The sequence below is a fragment of the Heterocephalus glaber genome, unplaced genomic scaffold (genome assembly GCF_053883595.1).
Source record: "Heterocephalus glaber isolate CG9 unplaced genomic scaffold, H.glaber_assembly_v1.0 deba00000937, whole genome shotgun sequence".
Taxonomy (NCBI): Eukaryota; Metazoa; Chordata; class Mammalia; order Rodentia; family Bathyergidae; genus Heterocephalus; species Heterocephalus glaber.
Genome location: NW_028258173.1, coordinates 3,600,589 through 3,626,195, shown reverse-complemented (window position 1 = coordinate 3,626,195; position 25,607 = coordinate 3,600,589). Strand labels below are relative to the sequence as shown.

The 25,607-nt window shown below is 47.1% G+C and overlaps 2 protein-coding genes and 1 long non-coding RNA gene across 5 annotated transcripts in view; 1 reads left to right on the top strand and 2 right to left on the bottom strand.

Moving 5' to 3' along the window:
• The window catches only part of Usp36 (ubiquitin specific peptidase 36), a 44,012-nt gene extending 37,077 nt beyond the window's left edge, over positions 1 to 6,935 (bottom strand). For 2 of the 3 annotated variants that reach the window (XM_087208380.1, XM_004860835.4), the window contains exons 1-4: positions 6,791 to 6,935; positions 4,169 to 4,333; positions 1,737 to 2,004; positions 886 to 1,107 (exon numbers count right to left, since the gene is read on the bottom strand). In XM_087208380.1, the coding sequence (XP_087064506.1) occupies positions 886 to 1,107; positions 1,737 to 2,004; positions 4,169 to 4,177 (499 nt within the window). In that variant the 5' untranslated portion in view covers positions 4,178 to 4,333; positions 6,791 to 6,935. The remainder of the gene's footprint in view (positions 1 to 885; positions 1,108 to 1,736; positions 2,005 to 4,168; positions 4,334 to 6,790) is intronic. The other variant, XM_004860837.4, reaches the window with a different exon arrangement.
• A 27-nt stretch (positions 6,936 to 6,962) lies between these two features.
• Positions 6,963 to 22,219, top strand: LOC147828736 (uncharacterized). Its single transcript, XR_015450206.1, has 2 exons — positions 6,963 to 7,387; positions 12,983 to 22,219. It is a non-coding gene; the product is annotated as an uncharacterized LOC147828736 (long non-coding RNA).
• The window catches only part of Timp2 (TIMP metallopeptidase inhibitor 2), a 41,855-nt gene continuing 37,716 nt past the window's right edge, over positions 21,469 to 25,607 (bottom strand). Inside the window, exon 5 of the mRNA XM_004860838.4 lies at positions 21,469 to 24,355. Within this exon, the coding sequence (XP_004860895.1) occupies positions 24,158 to 24,355 (198 nt within the window). The 3' untranslated portion in view covers positions 21,469 to 24,157. The remainder of the gene's footprint in view (positions 24,356 to 25,607) is intronic.

Sequence of the window (25,607 nt, the reverse complement as noted above, 5' to 3'; positions counted from 1 at the left end):
TTCTCCACACTGTTGGTAGTAATCCAAACCAGTACAACTACTAGAGAAATCAGTACAGAAATTTCTCAAAAAACTGAAACTAGAAATTCCATTTGACCCAGATATTCTCCTTCTAGGTATCTGCCCCAAAGTTAAAGACATCGTATTACAGAGAAACACACATACTCATGTTGATAGCAGCACAATTCATAAAGGCTAAATCTTGGAAGCAGCACATATGTCCATCAATAGATGAAAGAGAAAAGAAAAGGTGGTATTTACACACAATGGAGTATTATTCTGCTATAACGAAAAACTTGAGTAATTTATAGGAAAATGGATGCACCTTGAGACTATCAGGTTAAGTGAAATTAATGAGACATATAAACCTGTCTCGTGGTTTCTCTTATATGAGAAACACAAATTATAAATAAAGAGCAAAATAAAAGATAGAAAACAGGAAGTAAGGAGATAGATCTTTTTCAAATGGGAAGGAGATCAAGAAATGAAGGGTGACAGGAGGAAAAGCAGAGAAAGGGGAAAAGGAATTAGGATGTGTATGCACACATACCAACTCCACATAAGGAATGTAAACATTATGTACTGTAAATATGTACTAATTAAAACTTTAAATTTCAAAAAAAACCCTGGATATACATATTGTGGGGATATCTTCTGAAAACCCTGACTTCTATCTGGGTAAGTACTTTTGGAAAAGTTTGAGGACGAGGGACCTATCCCACAGTGGGTACCTTTTGAATCTGGGTTTCACCAGTTACCTCATGTCACCAACTTCACCCCATACTCCCAGGATCCAGATGAGACCAGCTGTGCCCCAGAGAAGAGGTTTCTTGCTCCTCCCTCTGGCTCACACTGCCTCCCCCCTCCACCCTCAGTCCCACTCACAGCTCCTAGAGTGCTCCCGGGACAGCAGGTAGTTGGCCAGAGGCGGTGTGTATGTCAGGCACTGTACTGTGGCATTCAAGAAACAGGTGTTGCCCAGGTTGTGCAGCCCTGCGCCAACTCGGAAAATGCGCTCCCACCTCAAAGACAAGTGCTCTGTAGGGAAGAGCACTTTCTGCGGCGCTGGGACACCATCATTGCTGCTTCCAGACAAGCGCTCACTGCCTAGAGAAGACCCGGAGACAGGAGGAAGGAGGCAGGTCAGTCCATGCACAGGCAGCTCTCACAGACATCTGGCCACATTTGCTGAGTGCACAATTACTTGAACATAGCATCCACTGAGAGTAAGTAGGTTCCCACTGACTGGAGGCCCCTAGGAAGCCCAAGCATGAACCCCGCCATGCCAGGACATTCCAGACCGCTCAGGTCTAGAATTCAAGGGTCCTCTAGGAAACAGAGGAAAGAACCAGGCCCTGCTGATAGAGTGTACTGCACCCCTATGCAGCCCATCCCATCCCATCCATTTCTTTTTCTTTTTTTTTTTTTTTTTTTGAGACAGGGTCTTGCTGTATAGTTCAGGCTGGCCTCAAACTCACAGCGACCTCCTGGCTCAGCCTCCCAACCATTGGGATTACAGGCGTGTACCACCACATCTGGCTTTCTATTTCTAAACCTCAAGTAATGGTAGACAGTGTACGTCAAGGAAGCTCTGGGTATAGACTTCCCAGTCCTGTATCAGGCCATCTATGACTAAAACCCATTGACCCAGTGTAAAAGCTACAACTCCCTAAACGCATCCTGCTGCTGTCTCTGGGTCCATTACATACAAGGGCCTCTGCCAGCAGCCTACACACCTGTACCCTGTCTCTTGGCCTGTGGCTCATCTCCACTCTTAGGGTGGCTGGCTCCCTCCGTCTTGGGGTTCAGCAACACGTATTTGCTCTTCAAGGACTCCAGCTGGTAGGAGAAGCTCTTGCTGGCCGGCTCGAACTCAATCTTCTGTAAGAGGACTTTCTTGGCCGAGGCAGCCAAGAGCTTTCTCAGCTCCCCATCCTTGGCTGAGTCCTTTCGGCCAGGCTTCAGGGCCTCCTTCAACTTATCAACTATCGGCATTGTGCATGCCTGTGGGGACAAGAAGGAACACAGACCTATAAATAACTAAGTCCGAGGAACGAGAACATCCCTTGTCTGGTGACCATGGTGCCCACCACCATGAAGACTTCCCTGGGTCACCTGAGTCCACAGAGAGGAAGTGTGAAATAGGGAGACCTCAGGCCTATTAGAGTTTGCACTTCCTCTCAGAAAAACAACAGGCCATGCAGATAGAGCTAACTGCAGTGACAGCACCTGGCCTCCACACCACCCCTCCAATGAGTGTCTCTGCAATCAATACGCTTCGAGTTGACTGCACACTGCTCCCGGTGCTATTTCCTTCAACAGGACAGCATGGGGTCCCAATGTCTGATCAGATACAGGGAACTGCTAATCCTCCTATACACTCTGGTTACTCGCACACCTACACAGCCATGTAGCAAAGGAATCAGCAGGCAGGTCAGACGGGCATGCACGCCTGCAGACTTGTGCTATTCAATGTGAAGGACACGGGCCACACATATAGCTAATGAGCACAAGAAATGAAGCTAGTCTCAACTGAAATGTGTCATAAAAGTAAAACACAAATCAGGCATGGTGCCACACACCTGTAATCCCAGCACTTGGGAGGCCAAGGAAGGAGCATCACCATGAGTTCAAGACTAGCCCGGGATTCATAACAAGTGTTACCAGCCTTCACTGCATAGAGAGACCCTGTTTGAAAAACCTTTTGGTTGGGCCGGGGATTTAACTCAGTGGTATGGCGCCTGCCTCGTAAGCACAAGGTTGTAAGTTTTATCCCGGTACCAAAAACAAAAACAAAAAACAAACAAGCAAAAAGCTTTGGGTAAAATACAACACCAGATTTCAAAAACTTAGTGTAAGAATGTGAAACATCCTAATAATTTTTCAATAATAAAATTTCAATTTTTCAATGTTGAAATTATAGTGTTTTTTACATATAGGGTTAAATAAAAACATTGTGGAGGGGGAGCTCAGGGGTAGAGCACTTGCCCAGCATGTGAGGCCTTGGGTTTCATCCCTAGGAAAAAAAGAATCGATTTCACAATTTCTTTTTATTTTCCTAATGTGGGTGCTATAAAAATTTAAATTATATCCACGGCTTGCATTATATTTCTATTGAACAGTTATACACAAAGCCTTTTTCTAAAAGTGAGGGATCAGCCAAGTGTGGTGGCACACGCCTATAACCCCAGGACTTGGGAGGCTGAGGCAGAAGCACTGCTGCAAGTTCAAGGCCATCCTGGGATACCCAGTGAATTCATGGCCAGTCTAAACTACATAACAAGACCCTGTCTCAAGCAAAACAAAAAACCAAACAAAACCCAGCTAGCTGAAAGGTGGTAGCAGGGATTAGTCACCTTGCTATACATTAGTCCCTCACAGAGTTCTGACACCTCCAGCACAGCGACATAGAAACTGTAACAAAGGGAAGTCTCCCTCTGACTACTACACCTGTATCCACCATTCCACCTCCTCACCTCCTTACCCTCTACCTCAACCACTTTAGCCAAAGCCTAGACTATGTGAGTCATAATTAGAAAATATGTCCTTGAAATTACTCATTCACATCACAAAAACAATGACTCCCTCTGGTAACTGGCACCCAACTACCTGGACAATCAGCTAGTCAGATGCATCCCGAAACTCTACTGCAGAATCTCTTCCACCAGCTTATTAAATCATTCAAATTTATCATTATGGATCACTTAATTCCATATATGGATTAAATATTTTTTTCTACAAAAAATTCCCTAGGGATAAAAATAGAAGAAATTCATTTGTTAATAAAAGCACAAGTTCTGTGCTGTGAGGAGATCAAAAAGCCTTTTCCCAGCCAGGAATGGTGAGGAGTGCCTGTAATCCCAGCTACTCAGTGGGCTGAGGCAGGAAGATGGCAAGTTTGAGGCCAGCCTGAGCAACTAACACTCTGTCTCAAAATAAAATTAAAAGGGCTGAGGATGTAGCTCAGTGGGAGAGGCAGAGTCCTTGCCCAGCAGGTGCAAGGCCCTGGGTCCAACCCCAACACCTCACATGCACATGCACATGCACACACAGGAACAAAGCTTTTTCCAGTGAGATTAGCTAAGACAGCCCAGCAATAGAACAATCACTGCAGGTCATGTGCAGGCAACTCAGAGGAGAAAAGACCACACAAACCTTCCAGGCTTACCTGGGGCATGCAAACGTGGCCTGCTACTTCCCCTTGAAGCAAGGAATCAAGTTCTTAAGGGAGAAGCTGATTTGCTCCTCTGGGCCCTGGAATTCACCTGCTCCTGGACTCTGGCCTTTTCAATCCCCAAAGCCTAAGAGCAGTGTCCAGAATGGGTGGCGGCACCTGTGGGAGGAGCAATGAGACCATCACCAAGGCTGGCTCTTGCAGCTGTTCCTGAAGTCTCATCCCACAGGTGTGGTGCAGGAACTGTGACCTTCTATGAGGAACAAGTCGCCTGTAAGGGTAAAGGGGTATCTCCAGCACTGAGTTCAGTACAAGTGCAGAGAACTGTGATAACGAGACACAAATTAGTGACACGAAAACATTGTTCTCTTCTCTACCTCTTGACCCTAACACTAATAACAAGTCCAGGGAACAAAACTCCCCCCACCACCTACCAGACAACTGCAGTCTAAATCTCTCTCTCAAAGAGTGAGAGGTAACAATTAACAGATAATAATCTCAAACTCTTGGATTTCGTGAAAACAGTAAAATTTTAAACAAAAAGATTGACAGAATAATAAAAACAGTCAAATGTTTACTTTGCTAAGTGTGGACTTTTAAAGTTCCATCTACGATCACTGTGATTGCATAAAACTAAGGTACTGTACTTAGAAACTTTTACAGCAAAAACATCACACACACACACACACACACACACACAAATGCAGAGGACAGCACAGTGCGCACAACAGCCCACTGCTCAGCTTCAACACTGCCTGGTCCACTTCCTCAGCCCAGGTGACCTTGCAGCAGGCCTCAAGCCTTCCTCATCACCAATAAACAGGACTATCAGCACCCGTCCCCAGAGTATAATGGAATGACCTCAGGATAAAGGACACACCTCCAGCTGTCTAAAAACCTTCCCGTAATGTCACTGGCTTTTTTTTTTTTAATTGGTACATTTTAGGTATACAATACATTTACATTTATCACTGGGTGTTTGTACTTGAACATGATGGATCTTAGTTCTTATTTTCTCCCCATTACCTGTGCGCCGTTCACCCCCACCCCCCTTCCCTATTTACATAGACTTTGTTTCCATTTTTTTTTTCTTTCACATAATTTTTCCTTTCCTTTCTTCCCTTTCCCCTTCCTCTCCCGCCACCCAATGTCACTGGCTCTTTTGGTCAGGACTCACATCTCACCCGGGACAGGTGAGAATGACCAACACGGTCCTCCACCAGTTCACGTGCAGTACCCACTTCCCAAGAGGATAAACAACAGATTTAAGTCGGTTTCATTTGAGGTAAGTAACAACTCACTCTAATGCAGAGTCGGAGATCTAGAACATATATAATTTTTCCAGGTGTGACAGAAAGGTCAATGTCTACTTTACCAACTCCACCTGAAATATCAAGTGATGGGCTAAAAATGATTATTTCTCTGAGATGTAAAAACCAAGAAAACGTCCTTGTAATCACCAGCAGACCCTCTGATTTGAACACTGAGTAATACTAACGCTTGACTCAGTCCTGATTTCTCTTAATGACCCAGAATGGCTTACACTTATCAATGTGTTTATACCCCTGAAAGTATTCAAGCACAGCTTCCTTAAACCGGAAACGACTTAAACCCCCAAACCCCCAAATTCACTTTTCCAAGTTAAACTGCACTTAAGGCGCAGAGTCAACACGTGTTGGAAATGGGGAGCCCAAGCCAGAAGGGGCTGCGGCCCCTAAGGGGCCTCCAGGGCTCCGCAGAGCAGGGCATCCTGAGTGGGGCGGGGAGAGGACAACACGGATATCTCCTTGGAGCCTGTCTCTGGGCATCCACTGCAAAAACCGAGCCCTGTGGGCCCTGGGGCATTTCCTCCTCTCCGGTCTTAGGATGCTACTCTAGCACCCAGGGCCCCAAGGACAAGCCACACAATCCAACGAAAGCAACCGGCATCTTAAAACTCCTAGGTCTGGCCGGCGCTTTGCATGGCCTTCGGGGAACGTGAGCATGCGTAAGGCTCCCTTCTCCAGACCTCGGTGAAACGAGACGCGTCTCCGCTAGGTAGCAGACGCGCTCTCTGCGACTTTGACTTAGAGCACTGCAAAGTAAGTCCGGACCCTGCTTTAAGATATTTCGGTGGGCAAAGGGCTGCCCATCGCAGACACAGGCTGCTGCCTCCTCCCCTGCCCTGCTCTCTTGCCCGGGGCGAACTCTGCTCCGCCCTCCATCCCCGTCGGAGGGCGCGGGGGTCCCGAAGGAGTCCGAGACACCCCTGGGTCACCCCAAATCCCCGCGAGGACCATGCGACCCAGGCTCCTTCTCGGAAACACCTTCGACTGCTGCTCGGACAGCGCATCCCCGAGTCTGCCCCAAGGCAGCCTCATCCCTGGGCCGAAAACGCGACCCCACACTCTTGAGCGGCCGGCGCAGGCTCCTCCTCGGAGGCACCCGGGGTGGATGGCGCGGCTGCGGGCCCTCCCAGGAGACTCCCCAGGAGGCTGCGTGGATGGAGCGGCCTCGGACCCTCGCCGGGATCCCGCACCCCTTCGCCTTCCCTGGGGTTCCCTCAGATCCCCAAGGACGTACAACCAATTGTCCCCCGAGTATCCCAGGACGGCGGAAGCCCCAGCGTCACCCTACCCGGCCAAAGCCCAGCCTCGACAGACTTGAACGGCCCGCAGCAGGTCAGCGCAATGCTGGCGTCTTCTCGGCCCAGGCTCTCACGCGCACCATCCGGGCCTACAGGACCTCACACACGTGTCACGGCGACGCTTAAAGGAGCCGCGCTCTACGCCTGCACGGCGTCCACACTGAGAGGTCCAGGCAGCTTTAAGAGGCGGAGCTAGCTTGGGCCAGCTCTCTGGATCCGCCCATCGCCGCTTTACGCGCAGATACGTCACCTCCGAGTCCCGAGGCCTCGGCGGCCTACGCGTTGACGCAGCGCGCAGCCAAAATGCTCCGCCCCCTGGGCCGAAGTCCGGGATTCTAGAGCCGAGCGCTAGAGGCGCCTCCCCTTCCGGGGAGCCGTGGGTGTAAACGGCTCCGCCTTCCCTCCCGTGTGGGTACGCTGGGCCAGTCACAGTGTGGGGACGAACGGGGGTCTCCTGCTACCCGTCGGGCCGCGCAGAGACGCGCGGCGCCCGGTTCTCATCTCCGGGGTCTGTGCCAATCATAACGGAAACAACTTCCTCACGGTGAGGCAGCGCGCTCTGTAGAAGCCTGGGGCTGCCCGGAAAGGTGGGTCTTGGGAGGAAAGGATCAGACACCTTAGGCTTTCGACCTTTACAATCCTCGGCGGCCCCTGTGGATCTCTCTAGCTCCACTTGCCCCTTCCAAAAACTTCATCCTACACGACTCTACGTGAAGGTCTTAGTTGAGTGGTTGAATTTTTCCAAACATTGCTTTGCAATATTTTTTTTAAATTCCCTTGACTCGGAGCAGCTTCATAGCTTCCCCATGGCCCCATTCCCCAATGCAGGTGGACTGTGTTTCCTGGCGTGACCTCAGGAGCTCCCACAGAAACACGGGGCGAGAATAAACTATTTTTTCCAAAAGATAGAACTTGCACACCGTCCTGTCTTTTGTCCTACTTGACAGATAAGACCTGCTATCCATAGCGGGGCTGATAATGTTTTGAGTCCCCAGGGGCAGGTATGCTGAGAGGGGACGGTTTAGAGGGGTCTCAGATGGTAGCGGTCCGAGCCTTTCAACAGGTAAACAACCCAAAGGTGATTCCGTGCCCTCCCCACAGTTCTGAAAGCCAGGGTTGAAGATGGACAAGGAACAGATGTAACTGGAGCAAGATTCAGCTCTGTCTCCTATTGGGAGCTAGTGGGGTTTTTTTCCAGTACCGGGGACTGAACTCTGGTCCTTCCACTTGCCATGTAAGCGCAGCATCACTGAGCTAAATCCCCAGCCTCCGGTGCTAATGTTTTTTGAAAAAGCAGACAAAAACAGAACCCTATTAGCCTGAGATTAAGTCTACGCCCTATCTACAAGAACCTCCATTAAGACATTTAGCTTGAGGTTTATTCTTTTTGTTGTTGTTGTTAAATTCTTTTATTGGTACATTGTAGGTATACAACACAATTACATTTCTCATTGGGAATTGTACCTTTACATAATGCATCTTGGTTCTTATTTTTTCCCCATTCCTAGCCCTCCCTTCACGCCCTCCACCCTACCCTATTTACAAAGACTTGATTTCCATTTTTTCCTTTTCTCATATTTTTTCTTTTCCCTTCTTTCCTTTCCCCTGCCCCTCCCACTACCCCTACTCCTTTGGACCTTTTCTTCCTATTTTGGATTATCGATTATTCATTCTAATCATTGGTACATTTTAGGTATACAATATAATGACATTCATCATTGGAAATTTGCACCTTTACATAATCTCTCTTGGTTCTTATTTTTCACCCTTGCCCAGCCCTCCTTTCAACCCCTCCATTCCTCCCTATTTACAAAGATTTTGCTCCTATTTTTCCATTTTTTCATATTAATCCCATTCCCTTCTATCCTTTCCCCTAGCCCTCCCACTTCCTTCCCCTTTGCCCCTTTTCTTCCTATTTCACATTACCTATTATACATTTTAGTCCTTATTTACACTTTCAGTTTCTCACACCAGAGAAACTATTCGGTATTTACCCATCTGTGTCCTATTTATTTCACTTAAGAGTATCACCTCAATGTGCACCCACTTAGCTATAAATGTCTCTAATTTCTCATTTTTTATGGCTGAGTAATACTCCATTTTATTTTTAAAAACCCACATTTTCTTTATCCAGTCTCCAGTTGATGGGGATTTGGGCTGTTTCCAAGTTTTAGCTATCACAAACTGTGCCGCTATGAACATGGGCGCACATATATCACTGTGGTATGATTCTTTTAATTCTTTGGGGAAGATCCCCAGTGGTGGAATAGCGGGGTCAAATGGGACTTCCAGTCCTAGTTCTTTAAGGTATCTCCATACTGATTTCCACAGTGGTTGCACCAGTCTACACTCCCACCAGCAGTGGAGCAGGGTTCCTCTTTCCCCACAGCCCTGCCAGCATTTGTTATTGGTTGATTTCATGATAGCAGCCATTCTTTCTGGGGTGAGGTGGAATCTCAGCATTGTTTTCTTTTTTTTTTTTTTTTCAGCCTTGTTTTCATTTGCATCTCTCAAATGACCAGTGATGTTGAACACTGTTTCATATGTTTATTTGCTATTTCTACTTCTTTGTCTGAGAAACGTCTGTTCATTCCAGATGCCCATTTTCAGATTGGGTCTTTAAATTTGGGAGGTCTGATCTTTTTAAGTTCTTTATAGATTCGAGATAGTAGACCTTTGTCTGAAGAAGAGCAGGTGAAGATTTTTTCCCACATTGTGGGTTGTGTCTTCACACTGCTGGTGGTTTCTCTTGCTGTGCAGAAGCTTTTTAATAAGAAGAGATCCCACTTGTTGATTGTGCTAGTTCACGGGCAACTGAGGCTTTGTTCATAAAACCTTTTCCTACACTGATGTCTTCAAGAGTTCTACCTAAACTCTGTTCCAACTGGTTCAGAGTTTCTATTTTAATACTTAGATCTTTAATCCATTTTGATTTCGATTTAGTGCGTGGTGAGAGATATAGGTCTAGTTTTAATCTTTGGCAAGTTGAAGCCCAATTTTTCCAGCACCATTTATTAAAGAGGCTATCTTTCCTCCAGTGAGGGTGTTTGGCTCCTTTATCAAAGATGAGATGGCTGAGTGTGTCTAGCGTTGTTTCTGCATCTTCTAATCTGTTCCACTGGTCCTCAGGTCTGTTTCTTTGCCAGTACCATGCTGTTTTTATCACAGTAGCTTTGTAGTATAGTTGCAGGTTGGGCATTGTGATACCCCCAGCCATGTCTCTGTTACCTAGAATTGCTTTTGATATTCTGGGTCTCTTCTTGTTCCAGATGAATTTTTGGATTGTTTTCTCAAGGTCCATGAAGTATGCTGCTGGCATCTCAGTTGGAATTGCATTAAATCTATATAGCAGTTTTGGAAGTATGGCCATTTTCACTATATTAATCCTTCCTACCCAGGAGCAGGGGATGACTGTCCATTTTCTCATATCATCTTCAATCTCTCTTTTCAGAGTGCCATAGTTTTCAGAGAAGAGGTCTTTGATTTCTTTCATTAGGTTGATTCCAAGGTATTTCAGGTTTTTGGATGCTATTGTGAAAGGAATTATTTGCCCTATTTCTCTCTCAGTGAGTCTGTCATTCGTATAGAGGAAAGCTATTGATTTTTGTGTGTTGACCTTGTAACCAGCTACTTGACTGAATTTGGTTATTAAGTCTAGAAGACTTTTGGTGGAGACCTTGGAGTCTTCTATATAGAGTATCATGTCATCTGCAAATAATGACAGTTTGACTTCTTCATTTCCTACCTTTATTCCGTTTATTTCTTTCTCTTGTCTAATTGCCATCGCTAATGTTTCCAGAACTATATTGAACAAGAGTGGTGATAGTGGACATCCTTGTCTTGTTCCTGATTTTAGTGTGAAGGATTTCAGTTTTTGACCATTTAGTATGATATTGGCTGTTGGTTTTTCATAGATGGCTTCTATCAGTTTGAGGTAGAGACCATGTATTCCAATTTTTTGTAGGGTTTTTATCATAAATGCATGTTGGATTTTGTCAAATGCTTTTTCTGCGTCTATGGAGATAATCATATGGTTTTTGTCCTTGGCTCTATTGATATAGTGTATTACATTGATTGATTTGCGTATATTGAAGCATCCCTGCATCCCTGGGATGAATCCCACTTGATCAGGGTGTATGATCTTCTTGATGATCTTCTGCATTCTGTTTGCCAGGATCTTATTAAGGATTTTTCCATCTGTGTTCATTAGTGAGATTGGCCTGTAGTTATCCTTTTCGGTTGGGTCTTTCTCTGCTTTGGGGATCAAGGTGATGCTTGCTTCCAGGAATGAATTTGGGAGTATTGCTTCCCTTTCAATTTCATTGAAGAGTTTAAACAGTAGTGGCAGCAGTTCCTCTCTAAATGTCTTGTAGAATTCAGCAGTGAAGCCATCAGGGCCTGGGCTTTTCTTAGTTGATAAGTTTTTAATTACATTTTCAACTTCATTGGTTGATATTGGGTTGTTCAGAATTTTTAGGTCTTCTTCGTTCAACTTTGGTAATTCATATGTATCTAGGAATCTGTCCATTTCTTCTGTGTTGCCCATCTTATTGGCATATAGGTTCTGGAAGTAGGTATTGATGATCCTCTGGATTTCTGCTGGGTCTGTGTAATTGCACCCTTTTCATTCCTAATTGCATGGATTTGGGCCTTTTCTTTCCTTTTTCTGACAAGGTTGGCTAAGGGTTTGTCAATTTTGTTGATTCTTTTGAAGAACCAACTCTTGGCTTCATTGATTTTTTTGTATCGTTCTCTTAGTCTCCATTGCATTGATTTCTCCTCTGATCTTTATAATTTCCTCCCTTGTATGAGCTCTGTGGTGGTCCTCCTCTTCTTTTTCTAGAAGCTTGAGGTTCAGCATCAGGTTGTTTAATTGGGCTCATTCTGTTTTCCTAATATGTGTATTCACTGCTATGAATTTCCCTCGTAAAACTGCTTTCATTGTGTCCCATAGATTCCGATATGTTGTATTGTCATTGTCATTTAATTGAAGGAACTGTCTGATTTCTTCTTTAATTTCCTCTGTGACCCATTGGTTATTCAGAAGTGTGTTGTTCAATTTCCATGTGTTTATGAAATATTTTGAGTTTCTTTTGCTATGGATCTCCAATTTCATCGCACTATGGTCTGATAATATACAGGGGATAAGTTCAATTCCTTTGCACTAACTTAAACATGTTCTTTGTGTGAGTATGTGGTCTATTTTGGAGAATGACCCATGTGCAGCTGAGAAGAATGTGTATTCTGATTTTGTGGGTTGGAAGACTCTGTAAACATCTGTTAAGTTCATTTGTACAAGAGTTCGATTGAGTTCTAGTATTTCATTACTTATTTTTTGTCTAGTTGATCTATCTATTTGTGACAGTGGGGTGTTGAGGTCCCCCACTACAATTGTATTAGTGCATATATGACATTTTATGTCTGTTAGTATTTGTTTTATATAGTTGGGCGCACTAGTGTTTGGTGCATAGATATTTATGATTGTCATCTCTTCCTCTTGGATTCTTCCCTTTACAAGGATATAGTGTCCTTCTTCGTCCCTCTTAATCAGTGTTGTCCAGTGGATTGTTGCCGGGGTGCCGCCTGATTTGGCGTGTTCCGAGCAACTCGTGACCTCGGTAGGGTGTGTTTGAGGTTTATTCTTTGTCCCCAAACCACTTTTGTGACTTGACCAGAGTCTGTTCCATGCTAAGATTCAGAGGCAACTCTCACTGTTTCAGGCATGATAGCATGTGTAACTGGCAGGGGAAAGAGGAAACCTAGATTCGATCCAACTCTGCCATAATTACCTGTTTGCTTTGGCTACTGAATTTACCCACGTCTAGATTTCCTCATCTGGGGAAAAAAAGATCAGCATATCTTTTAATAACAGAACAACAACATTTTGCCACTGTTGAGCTCATGTTTAGTGCCAGATGTTAAGGTGACCACTAATCTTTATAGCAACCCCAGGAAAAGGTAACATTGCACCCATTTTACAGGTGAGAGAACTCATTATGCAAGATCCCACTGAGCATGTGGTGAAGTGAGGGTTTGAACCTAGGTGTGCCAGGCTCTAAGTTCACTCTTAATGAGATGATGAGGCAGTTGCCTGAACAGCCTGCCTAGCTTGGAAGTGTGATCTCAGACCTAGAAGTTGGCAGGAGCCTTCGTCTGCCCACATGTACATCCTTCTCTTTCAGATTCCCTGATGGAGGCCCTCAAAATTTCCTGGAGATCTTATGTTCAGGTAGAAAAGTCTCTTAAGGTCACCAGAGAAATACACATGAAAAACCACATTGAGGCATATTTTACACCCACTAGAATAGCTAAAAAAGGTTAAATATTGGAGAGAGTGAGAAGCAACTGGGACCCCCCCCCACTGCTCCTGGAAATATAAAATGATGCCAGTATTTTGGAAAATAATATGAATGCTTCTTTTAAGTCAAACAAACAGCTATGTTTGACTAGATCCATTGCTATACCTACTGTTACTACGATCTGCAGGCCAGACTGTCTTCCCTCCCCAGGCCCTGTCTGAAATCAAAAGTCCAGGAACTGCCTGCTGGCTGGACATCTCCCCCGGCACCTCAGACTTCACCAAGTCAAGAGATGGGCAATGCAGCCCTGTCCTCCCAAAGGATGTCTCTCTTTCTGCCCTGTTGCCCACTTCTACTGGTTTGCCAATGCTCTGACCAAATCTTTTCCCTTCTCGGCTATTTCTGTGTCACAGCAGGGCTGTCCCAGTTGGATTTACCAGGCTTCTTGTGAACTGGTTTCCAGGTGGGTCCAGCCACGGGATAAGGTCAAGACCAAAGTGCAGGTGAAACAGCCTTCCCCCACCCCATCTCCACTTGGAATTGACAGAGGTTCCAGCTCCCATGGTCACCTCCTTGGACTCTTGTAAGAGCCTCTGTCCCTCACTGTAGAGGTGCTGGCATCTCCCTGAGGTTGCTAATCTCAGTTGCCTACTTCTAGCTAGCATCCTAATGAGTTTCTTCCATCAGGTTGCAACCAGTCCCTGCAGTAATTTCGTGTTTTAAAAGCCATACACAGGGGCTGGGGATTTAACTCAGTGGTTCCAGCACCTGCCTCGCAAGTGCAAGGTCCCGAGTTCAATCCCCAGTACAAAAAAAAAAAAAAGCCATACACAGAATGGTTCTGGTGATCCGGTTGGACCCAATCAGCAGTCCCAACATCCACCTGCATGGCCACATCCTGGGCTCCTCACTCCCCTTCACCCCATGTAAATCATCAATCTATAAACCTCTAATTTTACTTCTGAAATACTGTCAAATCATCCATTCCTTCCATCCACTTGCCCAAGTGAAGCCCCTCCCCATCTTTGCCAACATTACTAGAATACCAGATCCAAATAGACTAGCATATTAAAAAGCCAAACCTGATCACATTGCTCATCTCATTGAAATCCTTCTCTGGCTTCTGATGCTGACCAGGACCCTGAGCTCCATAGCATAGATTCTAATGGTCTCTGGGCCCTGGGCCCTCCTTGTCTAATTTGCCTTAGTCCCAGCCACTTCCATTCTGGAACCTTCAGCAGAGCCCAATCCAAATCCCCGATCCCCATCCCCAATCAGGCTATTTCTGCTTCAGGCTCAAGCTGGTCGTTGGCCTAGAATTCCCTTTCCTATGTGCCCTTAAATCCGTTGTTCAGGTACCACTTCCTCTGAGAAGTCTTCCTGGATTCCCTCCATCTCCTCTGTTATTTTGGACTGTTCTATGGGCTTCGCCTCTCCCCATCATGACTCCAAAGAGCCAGGACAATTCATCTGTGTGTCCCAGGGTCTGGTACACTGCAGTAAATGTTTTTGGAAGAGAAGCAAATGGAAAATGAAATGCTTGAGATGAGACAACTGAAAAATCTCTAATCCTAAGAAAGAAAACTGGAGAAACATTGACGATAAAGAGCAAAAAAGAAAACTGTAACCAAAATTAATCACTTGAGAAGTTATCTGAAGAAGCCGTACACTATCAGAGTGGCAATACTGTCACCCAATGGCTGGCTCCCTGCCTTGGAGGTCGAGGTACCGATTTGTGGAGAGACCTATGCCATACTTTTAGTGGTAAATTAGTAATCTCTCTTCTGACTGGGGCTAGACTCTAGTAACCTCTCAAGAGTATTCAAGGTCCTGGATTTCAAGTCCTAGCATGGCTTGGGTTTTGTCCCCACCCTGACCACCCACGGCCCTACACAAAGTGGGCAGATTAGATTTCTTCTTGCCATGTCATGGATGTCAGCACGAGCTGGGTAGAGGCAGGGGGGCCATGGCCAGAAGCATCATCAAGTAAAGATGAGGTCATGCTGGAGTCAGGTGCACCCTAAATCTAACAGGCAGTATTAGAAGAGGAGAGGACCCCAACTGTAGAAGCCATACAAAGGCAGAGGCAAGGATTGGAATCTGCCCAAGCCAAGGAATGGCCAAGGCCACCAAAAGCAGAAAGATACCATAGAAAGACCCACCCTAGAACCCTGGAGCACGACCGATGGCACCATGGTGAGTACAAGTGGCTTTTTCGTGCATTTTCTGTTGTTTTCAGGTGGGCTTTGACTATAGATGCAGGCTAGCCTCCAACTCGTGCTCCTCCAGCCTCAACCTCCCAAATGCTGGGATTATGGGCAGGAGCCACCACAGCCAGCCCATCTGTCATTTCTGTGCCACCTGGTCTGTGGCCATTTGTCTGATAACCGCACGAAACTGTCTAATAGAGGCCAGACAGCAATGGGTCAGTGAGCCAGAGGGAGGCGGGCTAGGCGTGAAGTAAAGTGAGGGCCACCGCACACTGTCGCCAGCACCTTGCTGGGGAAGGTTTGCGGGGGCAGGGCAGACAGCCACGTCTAATAGGAAAGCTGTACATCTGCCAAGAGTCATTTGTTTACTCATGAAGTGGTGAGGAGAGCTTGCCCTTCACAGAACAGCAGGCTTCCGGGGCCCCTCATGGTGCAGTCCAGACCACATTTTGCATGCTTTGGGTATGGCTGGTGGTCCCATCCATGCAACAGAGCAGGGCTCAAGTGAGAGCCACCCATCTGCATTGTTCTAGCAGCCTGGCTAAGGTGAAAAGATGCAGGCTGTAGCAACCCCTGTGATTGGAGAAGACTGAGGGACGTCCTTACACCACTGTCCCATATTGGTGCTAACAGTAGCTAGCGCACGCCTGTAATCCCAGCACTCTGGAATGCAGAGGCGGGAGGATCTCAAGTTCAAGCCCAGTCTGGGCAATTTAGGGATTTAGCAAGACCCTGCCTCAAAATTTAAAAAAAAGGAGTGGGGACACAGCTCAGTATGAAGGCACTGAGGTTTCAGAAAATATAAAGACCTCTCAGCTGCTCAGCCGCTTTCTCACAACTTTTCCATTCTGTTTTTAATCTCAGAAGAAACGGAGAGAAGTATCCTTTCTAAATGGTGGTGTTTCTCAGACATTCTGCTAAGATGGCAGGCCACGGGTAGGCAGTGCCAGGAGGGGGTGCCACGTTAAAATGTCACAGAGTCACAGAGAGGTCCGCACACACAAGGACTGCTTGCTGGCTGTGAGATGCTGCAAGAAAGGCAGGACATAGTTTGTAATTTTTTTTTTTGCTTTAGTAATTTTGTATTTATTTAATACAGTACCCCTCTCCCACCAATGCTTGTGAAGCAGGACTTAAAGAAAAATGAATTCTTCCCAACCTTGGGCTTTTCCCCCCCTCAGATCACACCCCACCCCTTGTAGCTGTAACTCCTTGTTCCTGGTACAGATAAAATTGACAACTGTGTCTTGTAAACAAAGTTTATGACACCCTGTTCTCACATGATTCATAAGACACTGTCTTCTTTCAAGGATAAGTTACAAGACTGTCTGCCCTTGTCTTGTTCCTTGTTACGTTAAACTCACTTGCTACATCACTAGAAAGACAATCCCCCTTCGATCAAATGGATGAAAGCTGGAACTTTTCTTTGTTCGTCACACCCCCTTTGGACAAGAGTCCGTTGAGCTGGTGTTCACCTAAAACCTGAAATAAATCCTGGTTCCTAGTGGTCTCCCCTGTCTCTCGGAGCCCTGCGGCAGCTGGAGATGCCAACCTCAGAACCTCAGTCACGGGGGCTGCCTCCCCTGCTTAGGGTTGGGTGAGCGCACCCTAGGGCTCATCCAGCCTCCAGAGCCCCGGGCTGTCAGCTGGACTCCTGGGTCTGGGGACACTGGGTCAGAGCCTCAGGGCTGCCACCTCAGCCACCCTGTGCCCAGGCCACAGGACCCTTCCACTCCACAAGGGGCGTGGCCCCAGGGATCTCCCTGACACGCGCACACTCACATTCATGCCACACGTTTGCACCATAGTCACGCTCATACTCACTTTTCATGCACTAATTTTCTCTCACACGCACGCCCTCAGAGCCCTCGCGCCCACTCTTACACTCCTCCCAGACCTTCCCATCAGTCTGCTGCCTCCTGCCATGCCCCACCCCTCTCCTGCCAGGGACCTTGATCTCGGGGCTCTTTGCCCTCATCCGCCTCTTCTCCGCACCCTCCTCAGTGTCCTCCTGGACTGACACCCCTTCATACGACCCTGTGGCACCAAGCAGTAGTATATCTTGGTCACTGCTCCTTGCACTAGTTAACAGCAAGCGAGGAATGATCAAAGAATCAAATTTGCATAATTAAGATGATGAATGATGACCCTGGGGGGTCTGGGACCTGTCTAAAGCTATGGAGACTGGGAACTGGCTGTGGGAAGAACGAGGAAGAGAGTTCCACAGGAGGGGCAGCATGGGCAGAGGACTCAAGGCAGGAGTGAGCCCAGCAGTGGCATCAGAAGGGGTGCTGAGCAGAGTGCAGAGCAGGAGGCCAGACTGACCGTACATGAAGCCAAGGCCAGGACCTGTGCATGGAGCCAAGTGGGTAAGGCAGCTCTGTCTCTGTAGGTTATCCTGCTCCATGGGTTTCTCCAGAATCCTCCCCTAATGTGTAGAGAGCTCATACTTCATGATTGCCAATGTGATTTGGGTTTATCTTAATGTAACCTCCAGGCCCCGTGACCTCATAACTGAATTTACACACTAGAAGTTTCCTGAATACTGTGAATTGTCATATGGCCTAACAAGGGTGTTTGGGAACCGCCCCCTTAGGAGAGGTCGAGAAAAGGTAACTTGAAAACACACTACACCTCCCACATTGCTGGAGGGAATGTAATGTGGACCACCACTGTGGAAACGCAGAGGTTCCTCAAAATGCTAAACACAAAACTACCATAGATAGGCCCAACTGAAAGCAGGGGAAAAGCAGACATTTGCACCTGTATTCACAGAAATGTTCGAAATACTGTAGCTTATGGTGGAAGAAACACAGGTGCCCACTGTTGGATAAACACATGAGGCATCATGCAGTGGAATAGTACCCAGGGCAGGACGGACACAGGCTACAGTGCAAATGAACCTTGAGTACAGGCTGCTAAGTGAAGTAAGCTCCACACAAAAGACCACCTACTGTATGATTCCACTTACCTCACCTATCTAGAGCTGGCAAATCTATAGGGCAGAAAATAGATTGTCCGTCACCAGGGAGGGGACATCGGGAGCCAAGGGTTAATGGTTTTAGTTTCTGTTTGAGGGGGGGTGAAAAAGTTTTGGAAGTAGTAGTGCTTGTTAAAATGCTATAAATGTAACATGCCACTGAATTATATAATTAATGATTAAAATGGCAGATTTTATAAGTATGGTACTAGAGTTGGTTTTTTTTTAATGAATTGTAATGGAGCTCAAACCATCAGATTGTGCACTGGACTGCATGAATCGTTGAGAGTGAGCTACATCTCGACGGAGCAGCTCAGAAACAACAGGCTGGGTTTTACGGTCGCAAGCCTCACAGTCCTCCTCTGGGCTCGGGAAGTGGCTGGTGGCCAGGGTTACCTTTCTCACCGCTGTGGCACCTCCTGACAGTCCTCTGTGATGAGCCGGGAGGAGGCAATGGATGTCACTCCCAAGCCATAGAGCTGAGTGCCTGCAGCCGCTCTTTGCCTTCTCTCTTGCCGAAAGTCAGCACCACTCAGCTGGGTGACCAGCAACTCCACCATGCTGGCCTGTTTCCTCATCTGTCCAGTGGGGGAGTTAGAGGACTGTGTGGTTGGCATGCATTAAATGTGACACAGGGTGTGACAGCAGCAGTGCTGGCATAGACTGAATGGTAGCTGCTGTTGGAGTGATTCGATTTGCCCCATGGGGGTTTAGGGACTCAGTCTCTCCAGAGGGGGGACGACCATGGAAAGGAACGGGAACGGCCCCATGTCTCTGCAGTTGGACCCTGAAGTGTTTGCAGCTGCATTTCCAATTTGAACCCACCTGTGTCTTTGGGTGGGCAGTCTGGTGAACAGGCAGTCTGCTGGGACCCCTGACAGTCAGCTGCCCCAACGTGGGTCCACACACTGACTTAGAATTGCTTGCAAAGACCGACAAAACTTGGACAATTGTTGAAAATGGATTACGGACACATGGAGTTTCTTTTATCATTCTCTGCATTTCTGTATATGTCTGAAAATTTCCATAATGAGAAATTATTTTTCTTTTTTTTATGTCATATTTGACCTAAATACATAAATGAGTGACATGCGCAGCAATTAGCTGATGTGCAGTTTGCTAGGGTGGAAATGTGGCTAGCAGGCTGAGATGGACCACAGCTAAGGGGAGTCATTTGAATGCCTCTGAAAGTCTTTGTATTATTATCGTAGTATGCTGCTGACCTTCCCCCAATATTTCACCATATGGAAAACCCAAGCCAAATATTTCTGCAGTGGAGGATGATAAATGGGGAGAATTTAACATCTTGGGGCACAGACATTGGTACAAACTTGGTTCCACTCTTTACTGCTTCAGAAAGTTTGTTCTTGCTTTTCAGGTAGCAGCTATGCAAAATGGAAAATAATTCTTCCAGCTGTCCCCAGTTTTGCATGTAGGCCAGAGGATGGGCAACTATTCAAATTCTAATGAGAATTATATTTTTCATATGCTAGGTTGAAATATCTGAAACATTTGGTTAGAATTTAAGATATGATGTGACCTTCTTTCCCAGCCTGAGATAGACTGGGATGGGGCGGGGAGAAACCTGTAATTAAAAAGATTTGAGACAAAAGGGGAAGGGGAAGTGGGAGGGGTGGGGGAAAGGAAAGAGGGGAATGGAATTAGTATGAGAAAATGAAAGGAAACAGAGTTTTTGTAAACAGGGAGGGGCGGAGGGGCTGAAGGGAGGGCAGGGGAAGGGGGAAAAATAAGAACCAAGAGAGATTATGTAAAGGTGCAAACTTCCAGTGATGCATGTCATTATATTGTATACCTAAAATGTACCAATAAAAGGATATACAAAAAAAAATTTGTGAGACATATCAACTATATTTGCCCATTTTCTGGTGCTATAAGAAAACATCTGAGGTAGGTAATTTATTAAAAAAAAAAAGAGGTTCATTTAGCTCACAGTTTGGGAGACTGAAAGACCCAAGTTGGGCAGCTCCACTGATCTGGTCTCTGGTGAGGGCCCCCTGGGCTGCATCCTATCATGGTGGAAGGCGTCGTGGTGTGTGTGCTTGAGAAGGAGAGATCACCTGGCCAATCAGGAAGCCAGGAAGCTCAGAAACCAGTAATGGTCCCACAGGCCCCACCTCTTTAAGGTCGCCCCACCTGTTAACAGCACCACACTGAGGACCCTGCAGGACCGACCATATCCATACCATGACACGGCCCAATTGCAACTGACGGATTATATTTGTATCCTAATTCAAAGCAGTAAACCGTGAAAAGCATTTATGAGACAGCCAAAGATGTCAGAATACTGACTAGATATCTGATGACATTAATAAACCCTAAGGACACTTTTAAAGTGTGATAAAGGCGTTCCTGGAATGTTTTCAAAGCTTTTCTTAGTTTTCAGACAGAGGTGTTGAGATATTTACAAGTGAAACTGGGACTCTTCTTGCCAGATAGCCCCAGGCAGGTGGGTGTGGACACAAGAGGAACGGGGAAGTTCACTGGCTCTCTCTAAATTTGTATGTGCTGAATGGATGAAGGGGACATTGGTGTATCCTCCTGGCTCTTTGCCCGCTTAAGAAAATCATATTCAGGGCTGGGGATTTAGCTCACTGGTTCTGCCACCTGCTTCGCAAACGCAAGGGCCCAAGTTCGATCCCCAGCACCAAAAAACAAAACAAACAAAAAAATATTCAGGCCAGGGATGTAGCTCAGCCGCACCTACCTGCCTGGCAAGCACATCCTGAGTTCAATCCCTGGTACCAGAAAAAAAGAAAGAAAAGAAAACCATGTTCCCAGCTGAGTACTGCAGTACGTGCCTGTAATCTCAGCACTTTAGGAGGCTGAGGCAGGAGGACCGCAAGTTCAAACTCAGCCTGGGCAACTTAACAAGACCATCTCAAAAATTAAAAAGAGACCCAGGGATGGCCCAGTACGAAGGCCCTGGGTTCAATTCCCAGTACTGAAAAAGAAAAAGAAGAAAACCAGGTTCACTCTGTCTGCCTTGTCATAGCCAAGCCCACATTACCCTCTCCAAGCACGCAGGCCTTTTGCCCTTGGACACAGAGGGAGCCCCTCCCCTAGACGGGAGAGGCTGCTTTGCAGGTGCTTGGTCCTCATTCTTGAGCTAGAAAGCAGCAGTTCTGAGCACTGAGACAGCCACATAGACAGAGCCAGGCTTCTCTTTGATAATATTGTTTATTGTCCACTGACGGAGCAATCACTCAAAAATGATACAAAGCATCAGAGACATGCGCAGTCTGCTTGTTGATTTTCAACAATCTCATGTGTTCCCAGCACAGGGGGGTCTCAGACTTCATATTCCAGCATGAACACATTGCTACCCCCACAACAACAAAAAGAAATCCAAACAAAAACAAAATCAACAAAGCTTTAAATTATGGCAGAAAAGTCCAATATTTCTTAATACTTATCAAGCAAAGATTTTTAAAACAACTACAATGTAAACTTCATTTTAAATATTTTGACTTGCTTGCATGATGAGAATAGAGGGAGAAGAGAGCGGTGCTTAGAATATAACATAAATTAAACAAGGCCAAAGGGAGAGCCTTCTTAAACTATGTATCTATTGCAGTTATTTACTGTGAAGGGATTTGAGTGGCTCCATCTCTCGGCTGCCACGGGCACTTCCTTTTGATCTGCCTTGTTTTCTTCTGCTGCTCAGCATGGTTAGAAAACCAGTGTGCGTGGATCGAATATAAAGGCCATATCTTAGAACCAGCCTACTCAGAGGCCCTCTCCTTAGTAATAATCTGAACTCAAGAACAAAAGATGGGAGGCAGAAAAAGCAAAGATGCTCAAGGAACTAAAGAAAAGATTTGAAGGGATCCACTGTCACGGGCCAGCTACCACGCCATGCCTTCCACTCTGGGTCAGATGCTTCCGTGATGCAGTAACTGTGTCTCAAAAGTGCAAGTCTAACACCTACCCAGGGTAATAAAAATCACAGCACAGGAATGATCACAGCGGATGTCAAAACAAACCCAAACATTTCAGAAGTCAGCAGAAACAGGAGCAAATGTTACATATGATATCACCATACAGGAAGCAAACAGGGTGGGGTGTTATATTGATGGGGGGGGCTGTCTGGTGGTGTTGTATATACTGAAATCACATGGACTGGTCCATTATGACATCTCACCAACTGTATATCACTGTACAGCATGAAAATGACCTAGGGGCAGGGCCTGATTCCTGGATGTTCTCCCAGTCTGTCCTAGAAAGGGAAGTCATCGAGTTCTGTGCTGACCAGGTCCCAGTGGGCAGAGGAGCTGCATGCCACTTGGGGGTCAGGAGTCTTCAGGGGCTTGGGACCGCTGCAGAATGGAACAGGCTTAGAGGATGGTGACTTGGGAAGCATTTTGTAGAAGGGCCACTCCCAGGCTGCCAGATTTCAGTTGCATTTTGCGCGCACACATGAATGTGTTTGCATTTTGTGTGTGTGTGTGTGTGTGTGTGTGTGTGTGTGTCTGCAGAGAAGTTTACCTTTATAACATAGGTAGGAAAAGAAGTAAGACTCTCTGTGTTGTCACTGAGAAAGTTCTGCCATGGTCCAGGCACCAGAAAGCCATTTCTCTGGCACAGTGGGTTCCCTAGTTCCCTGTGAAGTGTCTGGAAGTGGGTAATCTCTGTGACATAGGAAACAGAAGCAGATCTTGGCACAAATCAACTCAGGTCACACATCATCTAAGAATTCATCTTTAGAAAAATGAGATGTTCCTTAAGACAGGTCACAGCATCCTGGAGGCCCAGAAAGAACTGAGTGTCACGCAAGTTGCCTGCCTCCCGGGGTGGGGCATAGTACACTTAGCTAATGTCACCTGCAGAAATCTGCAGCAGAAATAGTGCTCATTAGTCTTGGAGGGAGATGTCTCTAAGCCTGTGGGACCAGCATTTGCATCAATGTGTGTAAACAGGACTCGGCCAGCCAAGCTGCATGTCAGCCTGGGGGAACCAAAGCTCTGTGGCTCAATCCAGCTCCCCAGTGCCAGACAGGAAGGAGGCAGAAGAAACTGCAGAAGCTTAGGGTGAACTACAAGGGCAGCCAAGCAACCTGCCTACCGGACAACTGCCCTGCAGGGTACTGCAGAGATCCCCACATGGGGCTGGGGTCTGTGGGGTGGGGGGCCGGAGAGACTTGGCTGAAGTCAAAATGTAGCTCAGCAAGGTCTCCTGCTGCACATCTCTATGAGCCCCAAGGGAAGCTCCTACTGGAATTCTGCAGATTCATGACTGAGTAGGGCTTCTGTAAGAATGAGCCACTGGTTCCAGGACTGCTCCAGGACCTGGGGGAGTCACAGGTGCTGGGAGTCCATGGTGGGCCCAGGGGAGATGAGGGGCACTTGCAAGGAGCAGGGATGGCCACCCTAGGCCAGAGAGGTGGCTGCTGCAGAAAACGAGGGACACATCCCTCTCAGGATGAAAAGGACCTGGTAGGCCTGCTACATAGTCTTACAGTGACCCTCAAGAGTTTCTGCAAAATGCACATTTCCAGGCTCTGCCCTGACCAGGCCACGGAGATCCCTCAGTGCTCCCTGCCTGGCCTCTGTGATGGTGCCAAGGAGGCCTGAGTGGGAAGTCTGTGTCCCACCCTGGCCCACACCAGGACTGAAGACAGACACACGGTACGCAGGCTGGCGGAGGGAGTGATACAGGAGGATCTGAGCCCACCATTCCCTTCAGCCCACGACCATGCTTAGAAGGACAATGGGGAGGGGCAGAATCACACTGATGTGACCCATGTGGATGACAGTTTTATTCATGCTGCTTCCAGGAAGGGACGTCAGGGCTGGACCAGTCTAAACTCTTGGAGGCTTCTCAATTGGCCACAGGGGTGCTGGTGGCCCCTTACGGGTCCTCAATGTCCAGAAACTCCTGCTTGGGGGGCGCCGCCCCACGGTACCATGCGCAGGAGCCATCACTCCTCTTGATACAGGCGAAGAACTTGGCCTGGTGGCCATTGATGCTTTTCTCTGTGACCCAGTCCATCCAGAGGCACTCATCCGGAGAGGAGATGTAGCATGGGATCATGGGGCAGCGTGTGATCTGGGGACAAATAGGCGGATTTAGCCCAAGACTGAGGATTGGACGGGCCAGGCTGCTTGGGGCATCTCCAGGACCCAGCTGTGCACCTGATGAAGCATTCAAGGAAGCAGTCTTGCCTCATGCTTTCCATAGAGACATAGGTGGTGCCCAAAGGGAGCCGGGGCCAGGGAAAGTCTGTGAACCTGCCCACGTGTGTACCTAACCTAGCTGTGAACCCATCCACCTGTGGGGCCCCTGATCTACCTAACTTCTCTAACCATAAGATGGTCTTATTTTAGCCCACCTTTCTGGAGGTACAAGAACAACAAGAATAACATCAGAGTCAGGCTTGGTTGTGCACGCCTGCAATCCTAGCACTCTGGGAGGCTGAGGGAAGATCACAAGTTTAAGCCCAGCCTGGGCAATTCAGCAACTTAGTGAGACTCCGTGTCAAAATAAAAAATTTTAAAAAGAGCTAGGGATAAAGCTCAGCATGAAGGCTCCAGGTTCAATCCCTAGTACCCCGTACACACATACACACACACACACACACACACACACCGTACACACATACATACACACACACACACACACACACACACACACACACACACACACACACACACACACACACGAATGACAACAGATTGGACATTTCCCGGAAACAGGTTTGAGCAGAATAACAAGGCCTGGACCTTGTCCTCAAGCACAAGGTTTGAGGTCGTGGGCGACTAGTATTTTGGCAAAGGAACTAGTGGCTACAAGTCTTTTTGTTTGTTTGTTTTGGTACCGAGGATCAAACTCAGGACCTTGTACTTGTGAGGCAGGTGGCAGAACCGCTGAGCTAAATCCCCTGCCCCTGGCTGACTACTTTCGCAGCACTAAGCAAAGGAGAGCTTACTTCTGATGTCACACTAGGCAACAGAGGACTTGTGCCAGGCACGCATGGACTGTGAGCTTGGAATTCACACTTTGCATGAGCACAGGATGGGCAGCACCAGCTGCAACGGGAGGAGGCCCTTTACGCAGCTCTGGCCAGCATGGGACAGAGCTTGGCTGGAAATTCCTGGTCACTCCTGGCAACACAGAGGGATGCTGGGTGCCCAGCAATCCTTGCTGCCTTGGGAACAACAGCAAGGTGTCGGAGATGATAGAATCCCAGCCCTGGAGCGGAGGGGGAGACCTCACCCTCCTCCACAGGATCTGAGTGTCCACACTGCTACAACTGTTTAGCACAACCTCTGGGCACATTCTGAGAAGGGAGGCAGGCGTT